This window comes from Peromyscus californicus, unplaced genomic scaffold (genome assembly GCF_007827085.1).
Source record: "Peromyscus californicus insignis strain IS unplaced genomic scaffold, ASM782708v3 Scaffold_9__1_contigs__length_137607984, whole genome shotgun sequence".
In the NCBI taxonomy this organism is placed as follows: domain Eukaryota; kingdom Metazoa; phylum Chordata; class Mammalia; order Rodentia; family Cricetidae; genus Peromyscus; species Peromyscus californicus.
The window spans coordinates 39,237,671-39,260,304 of NW_026294617.1; the positions used below are offsets into that span (position 1 = coordinate 39,237,671).

Here is a 22,634-nt window from a genome sequence, read left to right on the forward strand (position 1 = left end):
AGGTTGAGGTGAATCCCCAGGGGAGTCTTTGCCCTGGAGGAGATGGGAATGAGGGGATGGGCTGGGGGGAAGGTGGGGGGGGTGGGAGGGGGAGGACAGGGGAATCTGTGGCTGATATGTAAAATTAAATTAAATTATAAAATTAAAAAAAAGACACTCTGAGGTGTGTTATCTCAGAGCCTTTCTTATCTGAGATTCACCCATCAGGGATTTTCCTCCTGGTGGTCTGATACCCTGAAGTCAATTGCCACCTGCTGCTCCCCTGACATGGACACTGGCATCAGATATATTTAATGTTTGTGTATATCTGGGTATGTTTTTTGGAATTGTCTCCAGAAGAGGGTAGAAATGAAACTTTCACACTTAGTAAGGATAATTAAATCTATTAATGTGTGCTGGCATTATTCAATATATTTAAGCCTTGGCTATAACAGAGGAAAGTAATTCTCTTTCTGAGCTAGAACAGCCACTTTCTCCTGATTTGGATATAGAAGATCCAGGTTTCCTATTTTAGCAGCTTGTTGATGAAAGATAGAGGACTTGCTTAATATCCACATTAATGTAAAATGAGACAACTCCCATAAAAAACCTATTTTTCTTTGAAGAATTTCAAACAGGTATATGTGGGATGTTCTGTATGGCAAATGTGTTGCTCTGATTGGTCAATAAATAAAACACTGATTGGCCAGTGGCTAGGCAGGAAGTATAGGCAGAACTAACAGAGAGGAGAAAAGAAAGAACAGGAAGGCAGAAGGAGTCACTGCCAGCCGCCGCCAGGACAAGCAGCATGTGAAGATGCCGATAAGCCACAAGCCACGTGGCAAGGTATAGATTTACAGAAATGGATTAATTTAAGCTGTAAGAACAGTTAGCAAGAAGCCTGCCATGGCCATACAGTTTGTAACCAATATAAGTCTCTGTGTTTACTTGGTTGGGTCTGAGCGGCTGTGGGACTGGCAGGTGAGAGAGATTTGTCCTGACTGTGGGCCAGGCAGGAAAACTCTAGCTACAGGTATATCATAAGCTATAATCATATATAACCCCCATTTTCTCATCCAACTCCATTAACATCCCAACTCTCCCCCTCTCTCACCTTCATTCATTACAGTGGTGTGTGTGTGTGTGTGTGTGTGTGTGTGTGTGTGTGTGTGTGTGTGTGTGTGTGTGTTTTGATATTCCACTAAGTGTAGTTCAAACTACTATTAAGTGGATGGGTATGGATTCCCCCAGTGAAGAATAGAAAACTTATTAGAGGTCTCATCTTCAATAAAGAATGATTCTCCATATTCCAGCAACTATCTACTACTAATAGGTCCTCAGTAAGGGTGGAGCTTCAAAACAATTTACCTCACTTATGCTTAGATTTTGTCTGGCTTGATCTTTTATCAGCCTTGTGTTTGCAACCACAGCTACTGTGGGATCATACTTGAGATAGCAATGTCATTCCCAGAAGACAGCATTCACAGCACTCCTCTCTATCCTCCATATGTAGCATTCTTTGTGCCTTTTCCTTTGTGATGTTTCCAGAGTCTTTGTATAGTGTGGGTCATACGCATGTCCTGTTTAAAGCTTAGATTTGAGTCTCTTATTCTTAATACTGTGACAATTATGGATTTCTCTATTGACTGCTGTATACTGAAAAAAATCTTGTCTGATGAAGATAGAGAGAGAGGTTCAAGTTGATTGTTATAATCATAAATATGTAAAGGAAATTTGACTGCATAACCATTCAGAAAAGCAACGTATTATACCCTAAGGCCTCTGACCATCCAAGCTACAGGCTTTTGACCAGGTCTTGTATAATATTAGAAGGGCCAGCCTTAATATTATACATCCCAGGGGCTCAGGAGAGAGAACTACTAACGGCAAGGACTATTTTTGGGAAATAGAATCTCAGCACACGGAGCTCTATAGTCCACTTGCTTTAATTCCTCTGGGATAACATCCTATTTACACAGCTTCAGTTCTGTTCTCGTGCCTAGCTCCTTTCTTGCCTGATTTCTCTTTGTATTTATCTACTGCTCCCTCTAAGTTCTATCTTAATTCTCTTGTCTTAATTCTGTCTCATATAGGTCCTTTTCATCTTGTTCTTACCCAGCTAGTACTTCCCCATCTGACTCTTCCTCATCTTCCATCTCGTCCACAGGTACTCTCTGGTCAGAATCCTCCTTATCCCTCTCTGTTCTCCATCTCTCCGTCCTCCCCAAGTCTCTCAGGAGTCCAGTTATAAACCTAAGCAATAGCAATCCCCTGGTCAAGCAAGGTCACCAGGCTTGAATTCTATGGGGACATAAAGGTAGGTAAGAATTTTCCTCAGGCAGTGACCACCAGGCTTTCTTTTCCAATCCATAATGGGAGTGGTGAAAGATTGAGTGCTAATGATCGGTTAGTATATCAAAAGGGGGATCTATGTGCTCACTCTACATTCCTAGTAGTGGTTAGGTAAGAAGTTAGGGGTCACTAGGCAGTGGTGGCACATGCCTTTAATCCCAGCACTCGGGAGGCAGAGCCAGGTGGATCTCTGTGAGTTCGAGGACAGCCTGGGCTACAGAGTGAGTTCCAGGAAAGGCGCAAGGCTACACAGAGAAACCCTGTCTCAAAAAAAAGAAGAAGAAGAAGAAGAAGAAGAAGAAGAAGAAGAAGAAGAAGAAGAAGAAGAAGAAGAAGAAGTTAGGGGTCTATTAGTAAGGTTGTATAAGAAAGGAGGGTCTCACCGTAAACTGCACAAGAAATAAAGCTATCTGCCTGACCTAGGAGACAGGTGGTATTGTCTCGTATGGCCTTGGATGCTTGATAGGCATTTTAGATAAAATGGAGTTCTCGAAAGCATACAAGAAAATCATTTTAGGAACCCGCTAATATATATACCCAAAAGCTAAAATATCACCAAGACTTCTTAAGCCATGGCTTGACCTTTGGAGAAGTCCTTGACTTTTCCAAGTAGTAGCTTTTGTGATAGTAGCTTAATTCCATTATGTTTTCCTGCAGCTTGCAGCAACCAGACTTAACAGTACTGTGTATGACAACCACTCCTGTGTAGAAGGCCTCAAACCTAACCAGAGGAGGTTAGCTACCCCAAAACTTGAGCCACTACCTCATTCATCTCCTTGGGAGATTGGTATTGCAGCATACCCCAACCAGTGCTGTACAAAACCACTGAAATCCTTTTCTCCCCTAGAAGTCTGCATAGACCCTCCCAGCATGATAAAACCTAGCTGGGAGAAAAAACAATTTCATCATCAGTTTGGTGTTGGGTTATTTATGTCCTACAGCTAATTCTGGTGTCTTCAGCAATGGGGTCAGCCCATAAGGACAGGCTACAGATAGATCTTGGGGCCCAGAATGCCAGTCCAAAAACATCATAACAACTTTGTTATAACCTAGACTCTCCTGAACATTACAAAACTGTCAAATGAAAGAAGAGAAACAACTTGAAGTAAAAGAATAAAAGGAAAAATTATTCTGAACCAGTGATCAAAACCCAAATGGACAGATAGCCATGAAAAAACACATGGGGCATAAAAAAAAAGGTAATGTATCTTCCCCTCCGAAATCATCAAATCAATTCTAATGACCTACTCATTCAAATGATTTAGATGAAGTTCCAGATGCAGAATTCCTTTTTTATATTTTTTTATTTTTGAGATTGTAATATAGTTACAACATTTCTTACATTCCTTTCCTCCCTCTAAGCCCTCCCATATACTTTTCCATGCTCTCCTTCAAAATCACATCCTCTTTTTTCACTTCACCTTCACTGGTCCCTTCTACAAGGCCATCCACCTCCCTAATCCTGTCTTATAGCATGTGAGAAGAAACACTCACTGCAAACCACAGATAGTCATGGTATAATAATGGACAAAACTAGACCAGAGTTTCCACTTACATTTGTTTTCATAGTGCTCTAGGATAAATCCCCATGAAGAAGAGGATCCAATATGAAATATTAGCTTTAAAATATGCAATTATGTTCACTCTTTAAAAAGTAGTCTGGTAATAGTATACTCCAGTGTTGATAGGGAGACTAAGAGATGTAATGAACTTATTGAGAAAATTAAGTTAGCTGTTTAAATTTGGCATGGAATATACTTGGTACTTAATAAAACAGAATTCAGTCATTCAAACTTTGAGTCGTTTACTATCCAAGTAAATGGGACTTAGAAAAGATGTTATTTTTCTGTGAGTTTACTGCTGGCAACTATAAACTAACAGCCTAACAAAGACATCAGGTTTTAATTATAATATTAAACTGGGTAGAGAAAACAGGTTTTACAAGCAAGTTGTACAGACTGGAATCAACTGAGCTGTGAACTGGAAGGGAAAAGGATGTAATTTCACCTTCATCTCAAAATAAAAAAGAATTTCCTAAGCAATGCAATTGAATAGTCATTAAAAAAAAAAAAAGCTGAAGTGTCTCAGCAGGGGGCATATTAAGGCACAGAGAGAATAAAGAGGAAGGGACTTCCTTTTAAAAGTACATGTTGCTTTAAAGGTGCTGTTAGTCTTCTTTTGTTTAAACTTGATGCACACCCTGGGCTCCTGTATGTTGCAATACCTTTTGCATACAGAGAAGAGAGTCTGAAGATAATATTTTTGTTATGATACGTTTCATTAAAAACTGGCATAGAAACAGGACCTGGCTCCTAGATTGGAAGTAACTCGGAGAGAGCAATTCTGTTTTGAAAATTCTTTCTTTGTGTGTGAATTATGAAAAGGACAATGGATTTTGGAGTGCTTACTCAGCAAGAGATTGTGCGGTGGAATTTGTACTTAATAAGTTAGGTAACACTTTATAGCAGGTTAAAATTCAACCTCCAGAGATTTGAAAACAATTGCATCTGCTGTCCTGCCAAAGTAGAACGAACAGAGAGAAACATGGCGAGAACCATTTTGCTTCTTGTCGCTGTGGTCCTTGTAGCTTATTATGTTTATGTCCCTCTTCCAGGTGATATTGAGGAGCCTTGGAAACTGCTACTTGAAACGACACATCTAAAAATAATAATGGATTTGGTAAGTTCTGTGTGAACAGTAAGTTCTGAACTTCATCTGCCTTATGAATACTGTATAATTTAATAGAGAGAAAATAGGGGTTGAAAAGTTTCTTAGCATGCTCGGTCTCTTGCTTTAATCCCAGTATAGACAGCGACAGGGAAGAGACTGAGGAGAAAGAAGAGGGAGCAAGGATGGAGGGTGTGCATTTTACAGTAATGCCAGGTGAAGATCTCTAGAAGGATCAACTTCAGGAAAGAAAGAATGGAATAGTATTCTGTTTAATTATAGAAATCTGTGCAAGTACTCTTGGAATCAGGCATGGAAACACATGTTTTCTAGCACAGTATGTGAGAATAACTGATTAAAATAAAAATAAAAAAGCAACACATATGATTCCCGATTGGAGCAGGTGTGTTGCTGTAGGAGAATGAGGTCACCTGGCTTCCTGCTTATTGTTGTTCACAGCTAGTTCTTCCCTAGTGAGTATTAGTACATAGAAATGAAATCATGCACATGTCCTTTAGCCTTCTCTGTAGTAAATGTCCTTGTGGAGCAAAAGACACCAGTCAATGATACTTAGCCTGAATATCAAACATGTGACACACTGTCTTAGTTAGGATTCTATTGCTGTGAAGAGACACCATGGCCATGACTCCTCTTGTAAATGAAAGCATTTAATTGGGGCTGACTTTCAGTTCAGAGATTTAGTCTATTGTCATCATAACAGGAAGCATGGCTGCACATAAGCAGACACAGTGCTGGAGAAGGAGCCTAAATTTATATATATATATATATATATATATATATATATATATATATATATATATATATATATATATATATGCAGACAGCAGGAAGAGAGAGTGACACTGGGCCTGGCTTGAACATTTGAAATCCACCCCCAGTGATATACTTCCTCCAACAAGGCTTTTATATATTCTTTCATTTTATGTAACTCTGAAAAAAATGTAATATGAGCTTTATTTTTATTTTCTTATTTATTTGGCCTTATTTTAGTTACTTTACTAGAATATATATTTGGTATTAGATATGGGTTCGCTTAATTGCTCAGAGTTTCAATACTAGCTTCTAAAGCATTATTATTGAATTGTATATAAAATTGTTCAAATAGTTTGTTGTTTGACTGTGCTATACACACATATTCCTTCACTGAATAATATGAAAACTGTTACCATTTGTCATTATTCTTTCTCAACTATTTTTATAATACTCTTTTCTTTTGATTTATTTTCTTTTATATAATATGTAATATTTTGAGTTTTAGTTTGATTTTTGGTGAAGCTATTTTGACATTTCTTCTTATTCCTTTTTAATTATCATAACATGAAGGCTGGTAGCAGTGTATTTTATTTATTTCTCCCTTCTGATTAGCAATAATCTTACAATATCTTTCTGTCTAGTCCTTGAGTTCATATGATTCTGCTTGCCAATAGTCTATGATATTTTAAGAATTCATTTCTGAAGTAGTGTACAATATTGTTTTATTATATTTGTGATGACATTTTCTTTATGAATACTTGCACTATTTATTTATAGTACATGTCATTTTGCTCGAATGTTATGTGTATATTTCTTGTATTGTTATCATTATAATGCAATAGTTTTTCATGGACAGTTTTCAACTATGTCTTGGAGAATACAGTCAAATATTTATATTCAGTTTTCATATGTAAGGAATCTTAATGCTGTAACGTCTGTGTATACAAATATATGCAATATTTAAAAATATAAAAGATATGTAGTCTCTTGGAACTCCCTGGCCAATAATGCAAAGGGAGGTATCACATGTCTGGGCATTTTGTTTCATAGTCTATAGCTTCTGTAGGGTCTTACTTTTGTGGAGTAATTACACACACACACACACACACACACACACACACACACACACACATATATATATATACATATATATATATATACATTTCATGTATAAAGTCTTCTTACTCAATGTTCTACTGCTGTGAAGAGGCGTCATAACCACAGAAACTCGTATTTAAAAAAGCATTGAATTGGAGCTTGCTCACAGTTTCAGAGGTGTAATTCATTATCATGGTAGGAAGCATGGTGGCATGCAGGCACTTGTGTTGCTGGAGAAGTAGTTGAAAGTTCTATATTCATATCTTCAGGCAGCAGGAAGAGAGAAAAACTGAGACTGACTTGGGCTTCTGAAACCACAATCCCACCAGTGATGCACTTCTTTCAACAAAGCCACACCTACTCCAACAGATAGTGCCACTCCCTAAGCATTCAAATATATATGCCTATGGGAACCATTCTTATTCAAACCACATCTTTTTCTTTCTTTCTTTCTTTCTTTCTTTCTTTCTTTCTTTCTTTCTTTCTTTCTTTCTTTCTTTCTTTCTTTCTTCTTTCTTCTTCCTTCCTTCCTTCCTTCCTTCCTTCCTTCCTTCCTTTCTTTCTTTCTTTCTTTCTTTCTTTCTTTCTTTCTTTCTTTCTTTCTTTCTTTCTTTCTTCATAACTCACTTAGTCTATTTCCTGCTGTCTATATACTCATGAGTTTAAAGCCTTCCACCAGAGTGGATTGATTCTACAGGGACCACACTCTTAAAGAGAACTGATTCTCCCTTTCCCAAAAAGCATCAGCTGTTAGTAGCTCTTCAGTTAATTGTGAGGACTCATGTTCTCATCACTGATCCATGACAGTGTTGTTTGGCTTGAACTTGCTATAAGTCTTATGCAGATAATCAAAGCTGCTGTGAGTTCATGAGTCCAGGAGTCCTGACGTGTCCATAAGACACTGTTTCCAGTCCCACTGACATCCAGCCCTAGCAGTCTTTTTTCTCTATTGTACTTTTTGGTCCTTGAGTCCTGTGAGAAGACAGTGTGATATAAGATCCATTTATGGCTGAGCATTCCACATACTAATTCTCTGCACTTAGGCCATTTTTGAGTTTCTGTGCTAACTTCCCCTCTTTAAATAAGGAATCTTTGTGGAATAACAAGCAGCTATAATTGCATGAATGTACATCTGAGACTGAAGTTCAACTGAGCCACATACCCATTTTGGTGACATTACCTTTTTTTTTTTTTTTTTTTTTTTTTTTGCTAGTATGGCTCTGTAGTATATCTTGAGATTAAATATAGCAATTCCTACAGCATCATCACCATCATTAGTATTGTTGTTGTTAGTGGTAGTACTAGTAATAGTCATATTTTGCTTCATTTTGGTTCTTCTTTTTTTTTGAGACAGGGTTTCTCTGTGTAGCTTTGCGCCTTTTCCTGGAACTCACTTGGTAGCCCTGGCTGGCCTCGAACTCACAGAGATCTGCCTGCCTCTGACTCCCAAGTGCTGGGATTAAAGGCATGTGCCACCACCCGCCCGGCCCCCATTTTGGTTCTTTTAATCATATTCAAAATTGCTTTAGCCATCTGCTGTATTTTGTGTTTCTGTGTGTATTTTAAGCCCTCTCTTTCTATTTCTGTAAAGAATATCATTAGATTTTTAAAAATTTTTAATTGAGAATTTTTATACAATATATTCTGACCTCAGTTTTTCTTCCCCCAGCTCCTTCATTTCATCAGGATTACATTGACTCTGTGAATTCCTTTTGTTGGGATATTTTTACAACATTAATTCTACTAATGCATTTATTATGGATAATATTGTCATATTCTAGTGTTTATTTTGATTTTTTGTTCTTTTAGTATTTAAATTTTTGTCATAGAGGTCTTTTAACTCCTCAGTAAGAATTATTTCGAGGTTTAAATTTTGAGGCTATTGGGAATAGGGTTGTTTCTATTTATTTCTCAGAATTTTTGTTATTGGGATATAGAAATGCTACTGGTTATTATAAGATAATTTTGTATGATTTGTAATTTTTCTCTTTAAAGTCTGTATGATTTATTAGATTTGTTGGCTTAAGTATGTTGAGCCATTCTAAATTTCTCCTGTGAGTACATCTGTACTTATGGTGGTTTTGTTGTTATTGTTTTGGTTTGGGTTTTTTTTAGGATTGTAATATCTTTCTGGTTGAATGTTTCTTTGATCAGAATGAAGTATTAAAGACTTCTTTATCTTTCCTCCTTAATTTTTTGTTTGAAATCTGTTTTGTCAAATATTAGAAAAGAGATCCTTGCTTGTATTCCAATATTCCACTTAATAAAATATTTGTCTGAGTAGTTTAATTATTATAAAACTATGACTTTAAAAGAGCAAAGGAATATTTCATCCAGGGGTTATTCTGTATTTATCTCACTGTATTTATGTTATTTATGTATTAATATATTAGTCTGTGTCAATTATAGTTTTCTTAAGGGAAGCTATAATCTGATGGTTACAGCAATAGCACCATCTGAAATTCGTCTATATGAGGAATTTCTGGGTTTCTGAAAGAAGAGCCAAGTGCTTCTTTGTATCTGTTTGGGGTGACTTTGGGTGACTTGGGCACTAATGAATGTGTTGGGGGCATCTGACTTACGATATACAGCAGTCTCATAGGAACACATCAGAAACAGGCACAGCTTTTCTGGATTGGTACTTCTAATGGTTCATTTGTGAGGTATACATAAGGATTGTCCACCTAGCACCATAAGATAACCCAGAGATCTTGTTATGGGGGCATTCTATGTGATGCAGTGAGAATATCTGATGTTGTTAATACTTACACAAGAAATCTCCTACCAGGAAATGGTTCTTACTGTCCCAAAACAAACACCAATAATGAATTCTTGCATCAACAACAAAATTAAGCCTCTAATAAAGAGGTCTAAAAAATGTGTAGAATTACTGAAAATAACTGAATAGTGCTGTGGGATGTCCTGCATGCTTAAATGTATGTTGCTATGATTGATTGATAAATAAAATGCTAATTGGCCAGTAGCCAGGCAGGAAGGATAGTGTAGGGGGGACAAGGAGAAAGGAGAATGCTGGGAGGTGGAAGGCTGAGGAGAGGAGATGCTGCCAGCCACCACAAGGAGAAGCATGATGTAAGATACCAGTAAGCCATGAACCAAGCGGCAAGGCATAGATGAATAGAAATGGGTTAATTTAAGATATAAGAACAGATAGCAAGAAGCCTGCCATGGCCATACAGTTTATAAGTAATATAAGTCTCTGTGTGTTTACATGGGGGACGAGAGTGGGAGAGATTTGTCCCGACTGCCGGCAGGCTGGGACACAGGGAAACCTCAGCTACAGAATAGTGTCCCTGAGTTTGCCTCATTTTAGCATTTTTTAAAAGTTATTACAAAATTAAACTACTATTTGTGACCCATCCAAGTAAAAATGTTCCTAAGTGTGATTGTGTATACACTTTTAGTATCCTCCTTTGCATAATTCTTCTCTCCCTTCTGAGCCTAAGTTCTGTCCCTCTCTTCTCTTTTTTCTTTCCTTAAGTTCTTTCCTCCCCTCTCTTCCTCTTTCTACTCCTCCTTTCTTTCATTGTTTCTGTCTTGCTCCGTTTATGCTGCTTTTGAAAAATTAGTTATTAAATATCCTTTCCTTAACTGGGCCTAAATGAAGTGTAGGCATGTAAGAATGAACTCTAAAACCTGGGATTGAAAAAGTAACTTCATTTTAGTACTAAGCCAGTATTTAATGATTCAAGACTGTCAAAATGATCCTGGTGTCCAACCATATGCATATGCAGATAATGTGGATGTTTTATTATGACATAAATAAATTTAAATTTTTTTTTCGTATATCTATCAGGGACAATTAACAAACAGGTTTTGATAGATTACAGTATATAGGGGTCAATTTAATGTTACTTTATTCCTGAGCCTTTGTTAAGAGTATAATTATGTTTTGTTTTGGCATTTTACTATCTTGTTAATTTTTTACTTGATAAGTTTTGATTTTCATCTTAGTGTGTTTTTTTTTTCTTTTGGGAGAGAACATAAAGTTGGGTGGGTAGGGATTTGGGGAGGATTTTGAGTTGGAAGAGGGAAAAACATAATCAAAATATAGTATATGAAAAGCACTTTTAAATAAAAATTCCAATATGATTATTAAAAGTAAAACATTCTAACTAATATGAAGTTCCATATGTGAAAAACATTAAAAGAATGTGTGCTATGATTTGATAACAAAATTATAAAAGCACAAAGTGCTTTAGATGGTAGTAGCACAGACTGGCGTGTAAACCAATGGAAGAGAAGACCCAAATGTGAATTCACATTGTAAAGCTATTTCATATTTCACAAGGATGCCAATGCTCATAGTAGAAAAAAGACAGGATCTTCAACAAATTATACTGCGACAACTGCATGTGAACATGTAGAAGAAAGCTATATCTATCATATTGCCCCAAAATCAACTCCAAATCGATCAAATACCTCAATGTAAAACTGCAATGCTGAAATGGCTAGAAAGAAATACAGGCAGTACCCTATATGAATACAGATGTAGAGAGGACTTTCTGAACGGGACACCTTTTACCCAGAAATTAAGGTCAACAACTGAAAAAAATAGGACCTCAAAAAGTTAAAAAGCTTTTGAATAGGAAAGAAAATTCTCAGTTGAGTGAAGAGGAAGCCCTTAGAGGGAGAGAATCTTTGCCAGGTATATATTTGATAGAAGGTTGATATCTAGAATATAAAAGAATTCAAAGAAACAAATGACAAAATTGAAATTAACTAAAACTTAGGAGCTGAAGAGATGGCCCAGCAGTTAAAAGCACTGGCCACTCTTCCAGAGGAACTAGTTTCAATTGCCAGCATCCACATAAAAGTTGACAATTGTCTGTAACTCCAGCTGCAGGGCACCTGGCATCCTCATACAAACATGAATCCAGACAAAACACTAATGCACATAAGTCAAAAAATTAAAAGAAGTACAATTAGTAAAATACATAAATTAACTATGTGGGTGCTCAACGTCAACTGATATGTCTACAACACACCCCCTATACATGAGGCTGAGAGAACATCACATACAGGGGCAGAAAGATTGTAAGTGCCAGAGGACCAGGATGTCTGAGGTGACCGTGGGAAACTGCGCCTAGGAAATCTCAAAAATCGGTGACCTAAGCAAGACAAGCACACTGGCAATTCCAGCTCACATTCCAGTGAGGATGGCAAAAATTCACAAGACCCCATCCATAACTAAAGATTTACAGGGAATTAAGGCTGGTGAGAAAGGGAGAATCAGTTTTCTCAAGGGAAGAGACTCTGATAAGTTATGCAATCATGAGCAGTGAGCCCTAAAAACATATACATAGGAATAACACTAAAGAAGTTCAGCAGGCTGTATTCACACACACACACACACACACACACACACACACACACACACACACACACACACACACTCATACACATTTTAATCATTTTTCTCCTCTTCACTTAGATTTCTTTTGCTGAACATTTGGGAATCAATCATTTCATGGACTCAATACAGTTCCTTATGAGATTTCAAGAAGTCCCAGCCACTTCTGATGAAACTGTCACTGTGACTGAGACAACTTTCAACAGTGTTCCTGTCCGCATCTACATGCCCAAAAGGAAGTCAGAGACACTCAGGAGGGGCCTGTTTTTTATTCATGGCGGTGGTTGGTGTTTGGGGAGTGCTGGTATGTCCTCTTTGTTGAGCATTCCTGTTTGCCTCATAAAATGTGATATTTGCTTCACATTAAAAACTCATGTATGTTAGTAATAATAACATAAGTCAGTGATATATAAGAAGTAATAATGCTTCGATTGTTTGAAATGTGTTCTTCTCTGAAAGGAGAGATTGATTACTCCTAAGAACTGTAGAAAATCTCAGGTACGAAGAGGAAGGGCTTCTTGAACACAGGGCTTTATTATTGCAGGATGCTGTGAGAAGAAGAGCAGGGTGAGCTAGTAGCAAGTAGAGATGGTGACTGTGCTCTCTTATAATGAGGGAAACAAGAACAAAGATGTTAGGTGTGAAAAGCACAGAGCTGAACGTGCTATTTTTTCTTGGTATTATATATTTCCCTTGTTACATATAGACTGTATAATACAATATTTTACCACATAAAAGTATATTTATTATAATTTTGCTTTACTGAATGTAAATATATAAAATATAAATAATATAGCCAATATATCTTATATATTTTATAATGTATATATTTTATAATAACACCAGGAGGCTACGAAAATTTTATAAGTTGATTTTTAGATAGTGGCATATGAGGTATCCTGGAATTTGAGTTGTGATTAAGGGATTAAGTACATTTGGCCTTGAGACAATGGGAGGTAATTGTGGTTCTCCTTCTTCCTTGGGGATCATCAGCCACTGGTCCATGAGGTTGGAGGCAGCAGAAGTAGGGAACAGGGTTCAGACAGCTGTGGATTTGATGGAGATAGCCCTCAATTTTGAGAGCAGGTCTTTGCAGAGTTTTTTGAGGGTGTTGACATTAGCTTCAACAACATCTGATTCGTTTATGTAGAGGCAACATTCTTGCCCCGATACCAAAGAAGTCGCCCCATGTTCAGCATGTTATGAGATCCAGTGCTCTCCTCTTTGGAGCACAACCCCGGTAAGAGAACGCATCTGTTGCTAGAGGGATTCAAGGCTGTCAGTCATGGATGTCATCGCCTGATTGTATCTGTCTCTGAAGTCCCAAGACAGATGTTGTGTCTGGAGGATGGCAGTTGTTGCAGCCCGGGTAGATCGAAGGGAGATGACAAGTCCTATTCTCACCAGTAAAGGAAGGACTAGCTCTCATCTTTGGTTTGTAGCAGTAGTGTTCCTTCCTCCTCCTCCTAAGGATAGAGCTGGGGAGCAATCACAGTGGGGGTGCAAAACGCTGGCAGAGGCGTGTCTATGCAGGCTATCTTTCCCTTACTCCAAATAGGAAGGAGAAGAGCGGCACATTTCAGCTTGGAAAGAGTGATGGCAGTGAGACGTTGGTAATGTGTAGGTTTGTCCAGGCTGGATACGCAAACTGGACAGCTAGTCAAATAGGAGACTATCAGATGGGCAAGAACCAGTGGAATCTTTTGTGGTCCTGGGGTAAAGGAGAGTGGTATTGACCAGTACAGCTGTCAGCAGAGGTCTATTGCTGGATGCACAAAAGAAACAGTTAGAGGTGTTAGGGTGGGTAGTGAAAGGGGGAAAGTCAGCAGCATATTGAGCATAGTGTGGCCAGCGTGGACTGAGCAATGCTTCTTATATTTTTGGTTGTGAGCCTAGCCTTTAACGGCTGAGCCATCTCTCCAGCCCGAGCAATGCTTCTTAGTTGTGTCTCCTGTTTAAGAATATTTTATGGGCTAGTGTGGATGAGGGGGTCCACAGCAGCTGGTAAGAAATATGAATATCAAGAGAGGGATGTGCAGCAGAATCCATGGGATATAGTTTTCCCACGACTCCTGTTTTTCATCTTCCATTCCAGGGGTGATAATGGTGAGATGGTTATTTAGGTTTTGAAACAGAAATGGCATCCTTGGTTGGGGCAGTCCAAGGACTCAACCTCCTGGATTTTTGCCCTCATCGATTTCCTGAAGGGAAAAAATGCCAGTAGTGGGTGTTGGTTTGATAATTAGGGGGTTGAGCATAGGCAGGACAGGCCTGTAATCTAGCAGAGACCAGAGATTGTTTTTAAAAGAGCAGAGAGGGATGCTTGGGAGAAGAACATTTGGCTTTGACAGTGGCCATCAGATTTTTGTTGTTTTTCAAGAGGTGCCATTTTTCCCATATCCACTGTCCCTGATTGGTCAGTGAGAAGTAGGCAATCTTTCTGGTCATCAGGTGATGTCAGACATTTCTGGATAGGACCCAAATAGGCCTCAGTTGGTCCTTTCTGTGGAACAAACACAAACAGAAAACTTTTTCCGTTGTGAGGAAGGGGTTAGGTCCCTTCCACATTCCATCTCTGGCATAACTCCATCATACCAAGATGGGTTTTTGGAGTTTTTGTAGATATTAATATAATTAGGGTAGCCAGGGCCATTGTCAACTGCATGTTAGGGGTGTAGATGTTCATTTTTTTGTTGTTAAGTTGAGCATTTCGGAGTTTGATATGGTTTTTCTATGATCCCTTAGCCTTGGGGATTGTAAGGAATCCCCGTGTGGTGGGCAATCTCCCATTGTAAGCAAAGGCCTTGAATTGGGAACTGATAAAGGTAGGACCATTGTGAGATTTTTTTTTTTTTAATTTAGGACAGGGAATGTGAGCCATGCCTGTAACTGGTAGGGACTGAGGGACACTGGGAGAACATGGCAGCCAAGTCCAGCTTTGATATGTTAAATAGGCACCTCAGCCTTTTGTCCCAGGTTTGAAACATATATAATATGTGTGTGTGTGTGTGTGTGTGTGTGTGTGTGTGTGTGTGTGTGTGTGTGTGTTAAAGATAAAAAGTAAAGCTAAAAATTAGCTTAAATTTTTAAATACTGACCAAGATGGAATTTAGTCAGGACCACCATCTGCTATGTGGCCCTAAGATGTGTGTCGTTGGGACTTATATGGACAAGACCATTCGTCACCATACCTTTTTATAAGGCTTTGTTGTTGCTTTTTTAAGAACTACAAATTTCAGAATCCCAGGAAGTTACCTGGTCCTTGGGCAGGTGTTATCTTTCTAAAAACTCTAATTCCCAGAATCTCAGGAAGTTACTTCATCTCTTGACAGGTGCTATCTTTTAAGAAGTACAAGTCCCAGAATTCCAGGAAGTTACCCCGTCTTTGGGCAGATAGGACTTATAGGTTACTTCAGGTCTAACATCCCCCCTGTGCAGCTGTATCTTGGGTCAAATATTTGACTCTATGATGGGAACTGGTTTACATTAGGATCTAATAACCATCAGGTTAATGACTCCAAGACAGGAACTATCATTTAGTTATTACATTAATGATGTAAGAGCCAATAGTAATTAACAAAACAGAATGGCCAAAGGCCCCATGATTGACAATATCTCTTATAACCACTTTTTTTTTTTTTTTTTTTTTTGTATATCAATTGACATCATAAGTAGTCATTTTTGTCCCCTATGTCAGGGAGTTTTCTTTTGACTTAGTGTTATTTAGCAACTGATACCGGGGCAGGGATGATGAAGTCTCTTCTGCAGCTCCTTCCAGCTAAGCTGGGAAATGGGTTGTCAAGGTCTAGGAAGGCTAACCAAAGACTGGGCAATGGGGTGTTTGTCAGAAGCATCGGATTATCTGCTCCCGGTGGAGGGACAAGGAGCATTTCTATTGGCTGGACTGCTTCATACCAGCTTTCAGCAAGTCCAGAGCTCAGCAGTTTGAAGTTTGCAGGTGCTCCCGAGATTGTGACTGTCAACCAAGTGGAAACCAGTTGAGTTATAGACTGGACAGAAATGTCTTCAGTTTGATGGGAAGCACCCTTCCGTCTGTAGAGGACAACCAAAAGAAACATAAAATCTTGAGCTTGTGACTAATTTTAGAGCTAGAGTAATAGCTTGTCAGAAATCCACTGGTTAATGGTAAAACTCTGAAATTTTGGAACATTAGTGTAACAATAGCATAGAAGGGAAAAGAATTCTGAAACATTTTATATGCCTTTAGCCATCTTTATATCTTTACAAATTGTATCCCCCCATTTATCTTAAAACACCTTTTAGATCCTCATAACCCAGGTCTTAATGTTCTCAGACCTCTGTAACTTGCATGTACACACATTAATGCATCTTCTTAGACCCTAAAACATTTTTACAGATCCTCACAACTTAAAGTTTAAACTTTACACCTTTTTTTTCTACCTAATCATTTACCAGGAGACACAGGTGATTGATTGCTAAGCGAAGGTATAGTAGAGTAAATTCTTTTAAATAAAAGAATAGGAAACATTTACATTGAAGCCTGTTTTGTGAATTAATCTCATATCTCTGAGTCTGGTAACAATGTAAACCTTGTCTAGACCTAGTAGTAGCTCTAGGAAATTGAGGCCTGTGGCCTGAATTTTACACACAAAGATAACAGAAGGAAGCTGAAGCGTTGGGAAAAGAAATGGGAGCTTGTTGTTAAATCCACTTATTTACCAAGATTGTATTATAATAAAACCTTTTATGAACTTAAGATGTTTACAGCCTTAAAAATAGTAAATATTTTTAAAAGCTGTTTTTTAAAGTATATCTAGCATTTTTGTAATTTAAATGTAAAATTTTAAATTTCTTTCTTAAAAAGGTTTAAGATCTTTCAAAAACAAGGTATCCTTTTTTTACTTCAAGAGGAAAAAAACAGGGCTCAACCATAATCCACATAAGGTAAAAACAAGCTCTAAGATTGTAGATTATTTAATATTTGAGATTTATTTATAAACTTTATTCTTAGGACAGGAATTGTCATACAAAAAAATCTATGCTAATATAAAATATGTTGGAGATCTATTATAGTCTCCTTTGTAGGCCGTCTCCATGTGGTCACTTTTAAATTATATGGTGGTAAGGCCACATGGCATTCATCTTCTCCAACCCTAGCAAAAATGGTGACCAGTCACGTGGTTCTTTAGAGATGGCAGAAAGCCACGTGTTACTTATATGCTTGAATGGGATCAAGGCACATGGTCTCTTTTAAGATTACTTATGTATAGAATTTTAACTATCAACCATGTATTACTAATTTTAAGTTAACCCTTTTTATAGGTTTAACAGAATTTTAGCCAAATCCAATAAAATGAATCTTGAAGTATAGAATGTTTACATAAATCAAGTCTAATTTTTTTGGTTGTTCTGCTTTGCTCTCTGTGCCAGGAGATTCAACCAGACACAGGGCATAGAGGAAACTTCTAAACGTGCTGGAATCTAGAGACAGAGAGAGCCAGACCCCAACTCTAGAAACAGCTTTTGAATAAAACAGAACACCAAAAAACATCTTCAATGTTTTCTGCACCAAAAGGATACCTAAACATTTGTTAACCCAAATCTGTGACCAGAGAGCTCAGAGGTATATTCTGAGGTCTGGTCATAAGGGTGGTGACTACAGAGATAAAGGAGATGGTAGAGACAAAGACATCAACCCATTTCTGTTTCCAAGTCGGGGAATAGTCATGTGTACTTTCAATACCTAAAATCTGCTAAATGTGAAGGAAACACATGGATCTTGAAGAGAATGACTGATTTAGACTAGGCAGTGTGAAGCTAAGAGAGCAAGCCCCTTGACTGTGTCTATGTGAAAAATGCTCAGGATGTGTTATCTACGTTGATGATAAAGTGCTGCAAACAGTAGAAGCATTTGCAGACCGTCTTCTCTGTGAGGAGCAATGTGCGCTGTTGTGCCTCTGCTGACAAGCTTCTCCAGAAGGTGGCTTGCAGATCTCTCACTCTGTGTTCTCAATTTCAGCTTTTGTTAACTACGACCTTCTGGCAAGACAGACAGCTGATAGACTTGATGCTGTTGTCGTGTCAACCAAGTAAGACTGGTTTGCTTCTGTGTTCAGTCATGTACTTTGTGTGGAAAGAAACCAACACTCTTGGCCATTTGGATTGGTTTGTTTTGGTTTGGTTTGGTAATTCCTGGAATATTTCAACTGAAATTAAGAGTGTGAGCAAAGAGAAAGTGAACTTGAGTTGGAGAGAATGGAGCCAGAGATAACAAAACAAAAAAGGTGAACAAAACACTTAAATCAACCAGGAACCAAAATAGAAAGTTCAGAAATCATTAGAACACATTAACATTGGTGCAATACACACACCAATGACCCGCATGGAAATGATACCTTAGCTTCTTCCAACAGAGTGATTACTTAGAGAATCACAGGCAAATAAGGTTTGAAATTTTGCCTTGAGTCTTTCTTTATACATTTCATATATTATTAATTCAGTTTAATCTATCCATATGTGAACTGAGAATCATATATTTTCTACACGATATGGTCTTTCTGAGGATTACACGGTAAACTGTACTTAAGGGATTAGTTTACTGTATGTCATGGCATAATCATCAATGAAAACAATTAGTCCTCAAGCTACATGCGGAAATAGGCAAATAGCATACTAAGCCAATAACTGATAAACAATTAATTTGATAGGAATGAAAAGAAAAATGAAGTAATTAATAAAACATAGTGATCACATACCCATTTGATACTAGGTGAAGTTCAAACATGAAATTAATAAGATTTTTTTGTCATTGATTAATTTCCAATAAAGTATAATAATAGTAAAAAGAAGATGCTGGGAAATGTATTATCTGCTATATTTTTCATTCTTTTATTTTTGCCTCAAGGTGAATTCAATTGGTTTGCTCAAGTTTTTACTAGTATAATAATGAAATCAGACAAGGTTTTGGGATGGATTATGTCTGTGGGTATATAGCTAGCAATAATATTTGTTTATTAAAGTAAAATTAGACTTTTATTTTAGAGAGATACCATATAAATTTTAATTTCATTCATTTGAAATAATTCTTCTTCACACAGCTATGGCTTAGCCCCCAAATACCATTTTCCACATCAGTTTGAAGATGTGTACAGTGCCTTGCGATGGTTCTTACAAGAAAACATTCTTGAAAGATATGGCGTAGACCCTAGAAGAGTTGGTGTATCTGGGGACAGTGCTGGTGGGAACTTAGCTGCAGCTGTGACCCAACAGGTTTGTTTGGGATCTTAAAACACCCTATATGTAATTATATTTGCCTCAACATTTGAAAGATCAGTGAAAACATGCTATTTTAATACCATGTGAAAATATTAGAGAAACACCTGGACTGATGTCAGAAAACATTTTGTCTATATAGTTTTTCTAAGATTGTTCTATGTCAACATTTTCTTTTATATATATACCATGACAGAACACATTTTCTAGTCTGTTGCTTGAATATGATTATTATAGTCAGTTATGTAATATCCTTTATTGTTATATTAGGGGCTGTACTAGTAAAGTTGATTCATGAAACTGATTATCCTAACTGAGAACATGGTAACTGTAGTATAGACAATTGGAGGATGCCAAAACTGATATAATATTTCTTGGTATCAGAATAATGAAAATTTCCAAAGGAATAAGTTATTCCAGAGAACTACGAAAGTAATTAGTAGGTTTATAGTAACCTTTTGCTTGGCAAAGGATTGATAATTTTCAGATCTGAATTGTTCATAAAATTTCAGGGTATTTAGCTAGTATGAGCACATTTCATTTGCCACACACTGCTACACTTAAGGTAGCTTTTTTATTACCAGAGAAAAGAAGCTACACGTTCTGTGGTTTGTTCTGATATCCTGTAAATCAAATATACAGTAAATCCCATGGTTTGAATTCTACACAACATGTGCCTCACTTCTCTGGAAGACAGCATGGTAAATATGAGATACACCTCAAGAGTCAAGAACTTTTGGAACTAAATCAGTATCTGACTATGGGCTTGCCCATTTTTCCTAATTTCTTTAAGCACACATTTGTTTTCTCTGTTACATTATAAACCCTTCTTTTATATGTTACAGCTTCTGTAGTTTTTAAATAATTCTGATCCATAATTATTTAATATCTGTATAAAATACCATATAATATGCTATGGACCATCACAGACTAAAAAGAAGCAGAGCATTCCTAGACCAAAACATTTTCAAGACAAAAAAAGCTCCATTCAGTAAACCTTAACATTTGTTGTCTTGTCTTCCATAATATATGCAATACTTAAAGGAACCCTCTTGTCTGAGATGAGTGTTGGTACTCTCTCAGGGTTACAGCTGTGAGGCTAAATTGAAGAACCTCCCCTCATTCATTCTCCTGCATAGGAGGACATGCATAAACTACCCCCTCTATAATACACTGAAATGATCAGCTCTCAGTGTCAGAGCTAAACAATGTTCATAACAGTTAAAGTTCTGCTTCTCATCATCTTCCTTGATTTTGGCTGAAGTTAATATGTTTAATAGTACATGACTTACCAAAATCATAAAAGTCCTTTCAGGAGAAATATGACATATTATTTCCACTGGTATTTTTGAAATTCAGTCTTGTGTATTCTGCAAAACACGTCTGCATGATGACAATAATTGTATTAGAGAGTAGACACTGACAATATAGAAAATTGGAAAATTCTGTGAGATAGTTTTGTTGTATCTGATTACCTGAATTTATCTAATTTCTACAGAGGAAAATAGAACTACTAATTAAAATATTTATTCAAATGTAATTTTAATTCCTTTTCAGCTCATACATGATACAGAAGTCAAGACCAAACTCAAGGTCCAGGCCTTAGTATATCCTGCTCTTCAGGCTCTTGATATGAAATTACCTTCATACCAAGACGGTTCATATTTTCCATTTTTACCCATCTCATTGATGGTCAGGTTTTGGAGTGAATACTTTACTACTGATCGAACTCTGGAGAAAGCCATGCTTCTCAACCAACATGTACCTATGGAATTCAGCCATCTGTTCCAATTTGTGAACTGGAGTTCCTTGCTCCCTGAGAGATATAAGGCAGGTCACTTTTATGAGAGTCCCACTCCTGGTAGTTCTGAGCTTGCTAAAAAATACCCAGGGTTTCTAGATGTGAAGGCATGCCCTCTGTTGGCCAATGACAACACATTGAGTCATTTACCTCTGACCTATATCATCACTTGTCAGTATGATGTCCTAAGAGATGATGGACTCATGTATGTCACGCGGCTTCAGAATGCTGGAGTTCATGTGACTCATCATCACTTTGAGGATGGATTCCATGGAGCATTCACCCTTCATCGTTTTAAAATTGCAGACAAGATGCAAAATCAGTACTTGAGTTGGCTTATGAAAAATCTATAGCAAATCCTACACAATGATCTGTTAAAGATATATAAGAAATAAACCAGTAAAAAAAAAATCATGGTTTTGACGTTTCGTGTACTGTTTAAAACTTCTGTTGTTCCTAAGGAGCTGATAGCTTTTGTCTTTTGTTCTTATTATTTATTATTAACAGACACTTTTCTATGTTCTAACTCATCCTTTTTTTACCTACAGACACACACCCACCTTCAAACCAGCATTTTATGTGGGTGCTGACAAATTCATGTCGCCATGCTTGTGAAGCAAGTACTTTATCAGCTGAGCCATGTCTCCAGGCCAGAATTCCATCACAATTCTACAGTACACTTTAACTATGCATTATTATTACACATATAAGAAAACTGGGGCTTAAAGAAGTGAAATAATAACATGTGTTCTAAATCTAGATACCAATTGCAAGACTGATACTCAAGTACATGGTATGTCAACACCAGTGGCTTTACATTTGGGAAACTAAATTTCATTTTATACTTCATCATTGCCATTAAATTTGATCATAATTGCCCTTTTCTCTTGATGTATACTTTAAACTATGTTTCAAAAGAAAACACAAGTATAGCATAATTTATATAGTTTCTGAAGTATCATGCTACCCAATGCTTACTTTAAATTATTTTAATGTTGATAACATTCTATCAATTCATTAATACTGAGAAGAAGCTCATCTTATTAGTTCAAAATTCATGTGCTTGTGGCAAATGTGTCTCTACTCTTATACTTAAGAGAGTGAGATTTTGCATGTGGCATTCTTTTTCTTAGGACAAAACAGTAACTTTAATTTCTGACATCTCTAGTTTCTGTTTCCATTGATTCAATGAAAATGCTCTGTATATGTGGTTAAGTTCAATACATTGTACTAAACTCTTGTACTCTTGGCTTTCTTCTCTACTGGTTGTATGAGCTTGTATACATATCTATTTCCTGCACCAGTAAAATGGCTGCAATGATGCATCCGTAATAGGAT

At 37.2% G+C, this 22,634-nt stretch overlaps 1 protein-coding gene across 1 annotated transcript; it reads left to right on the top strand.

Annotated features, from left to right (window-relative positions):
* Window positions 1–4,875: 4,875 nt before the first annotated feature.
* Window positions 4,876–21,649, top strand: Aadac (arylacetamide deacetylase). Its single transcript, XM_052729981.1, has 5 exons — window positions 4,876–5,010; window positions 12,323–12,545; window positions 18,243–18,312; window positions 19,321–19,492; window positions 21,053–21,649. The coding sequence occupies exons 1-5, from the start codon at window positions 4,876–4,878 to the stop codon at window positions 21,647–21,649; spliced, it is 1,197 nt and encodes a 398-aa protein (XP_052585941.1).
* Window positions 21,650–22,634: the final 985 nt, after the last annotated feature.

What these genes read in the sequence shown, in the direction of transcription:
- Aadac (XM_052729981.1), top strand. Translation starts at nt 4,876, where the DNA reads ATGGCGAGAACCATTTTGCTTCTTGTCGCTGTGGTCCTTGTAGCTTAT. An exon ending in TAAAAATAATAATGGATTTG is followed by an intron (nt 5,011 to 12,322) that starts GTAAGTTCTGTG and finishes CTCTTCACTTAG; the next exon opens with ATTTCTTTTGCTGAACATTT. An exon ending in CTGCAGCTGTGACCCAACAG is followed by an intron (nt 19,493 to 21,052) that starts GTTTGTTTGGGA and finishes ATTCCTTTTCAG; the next exon opens with CTCATACATGATACAGAAGT.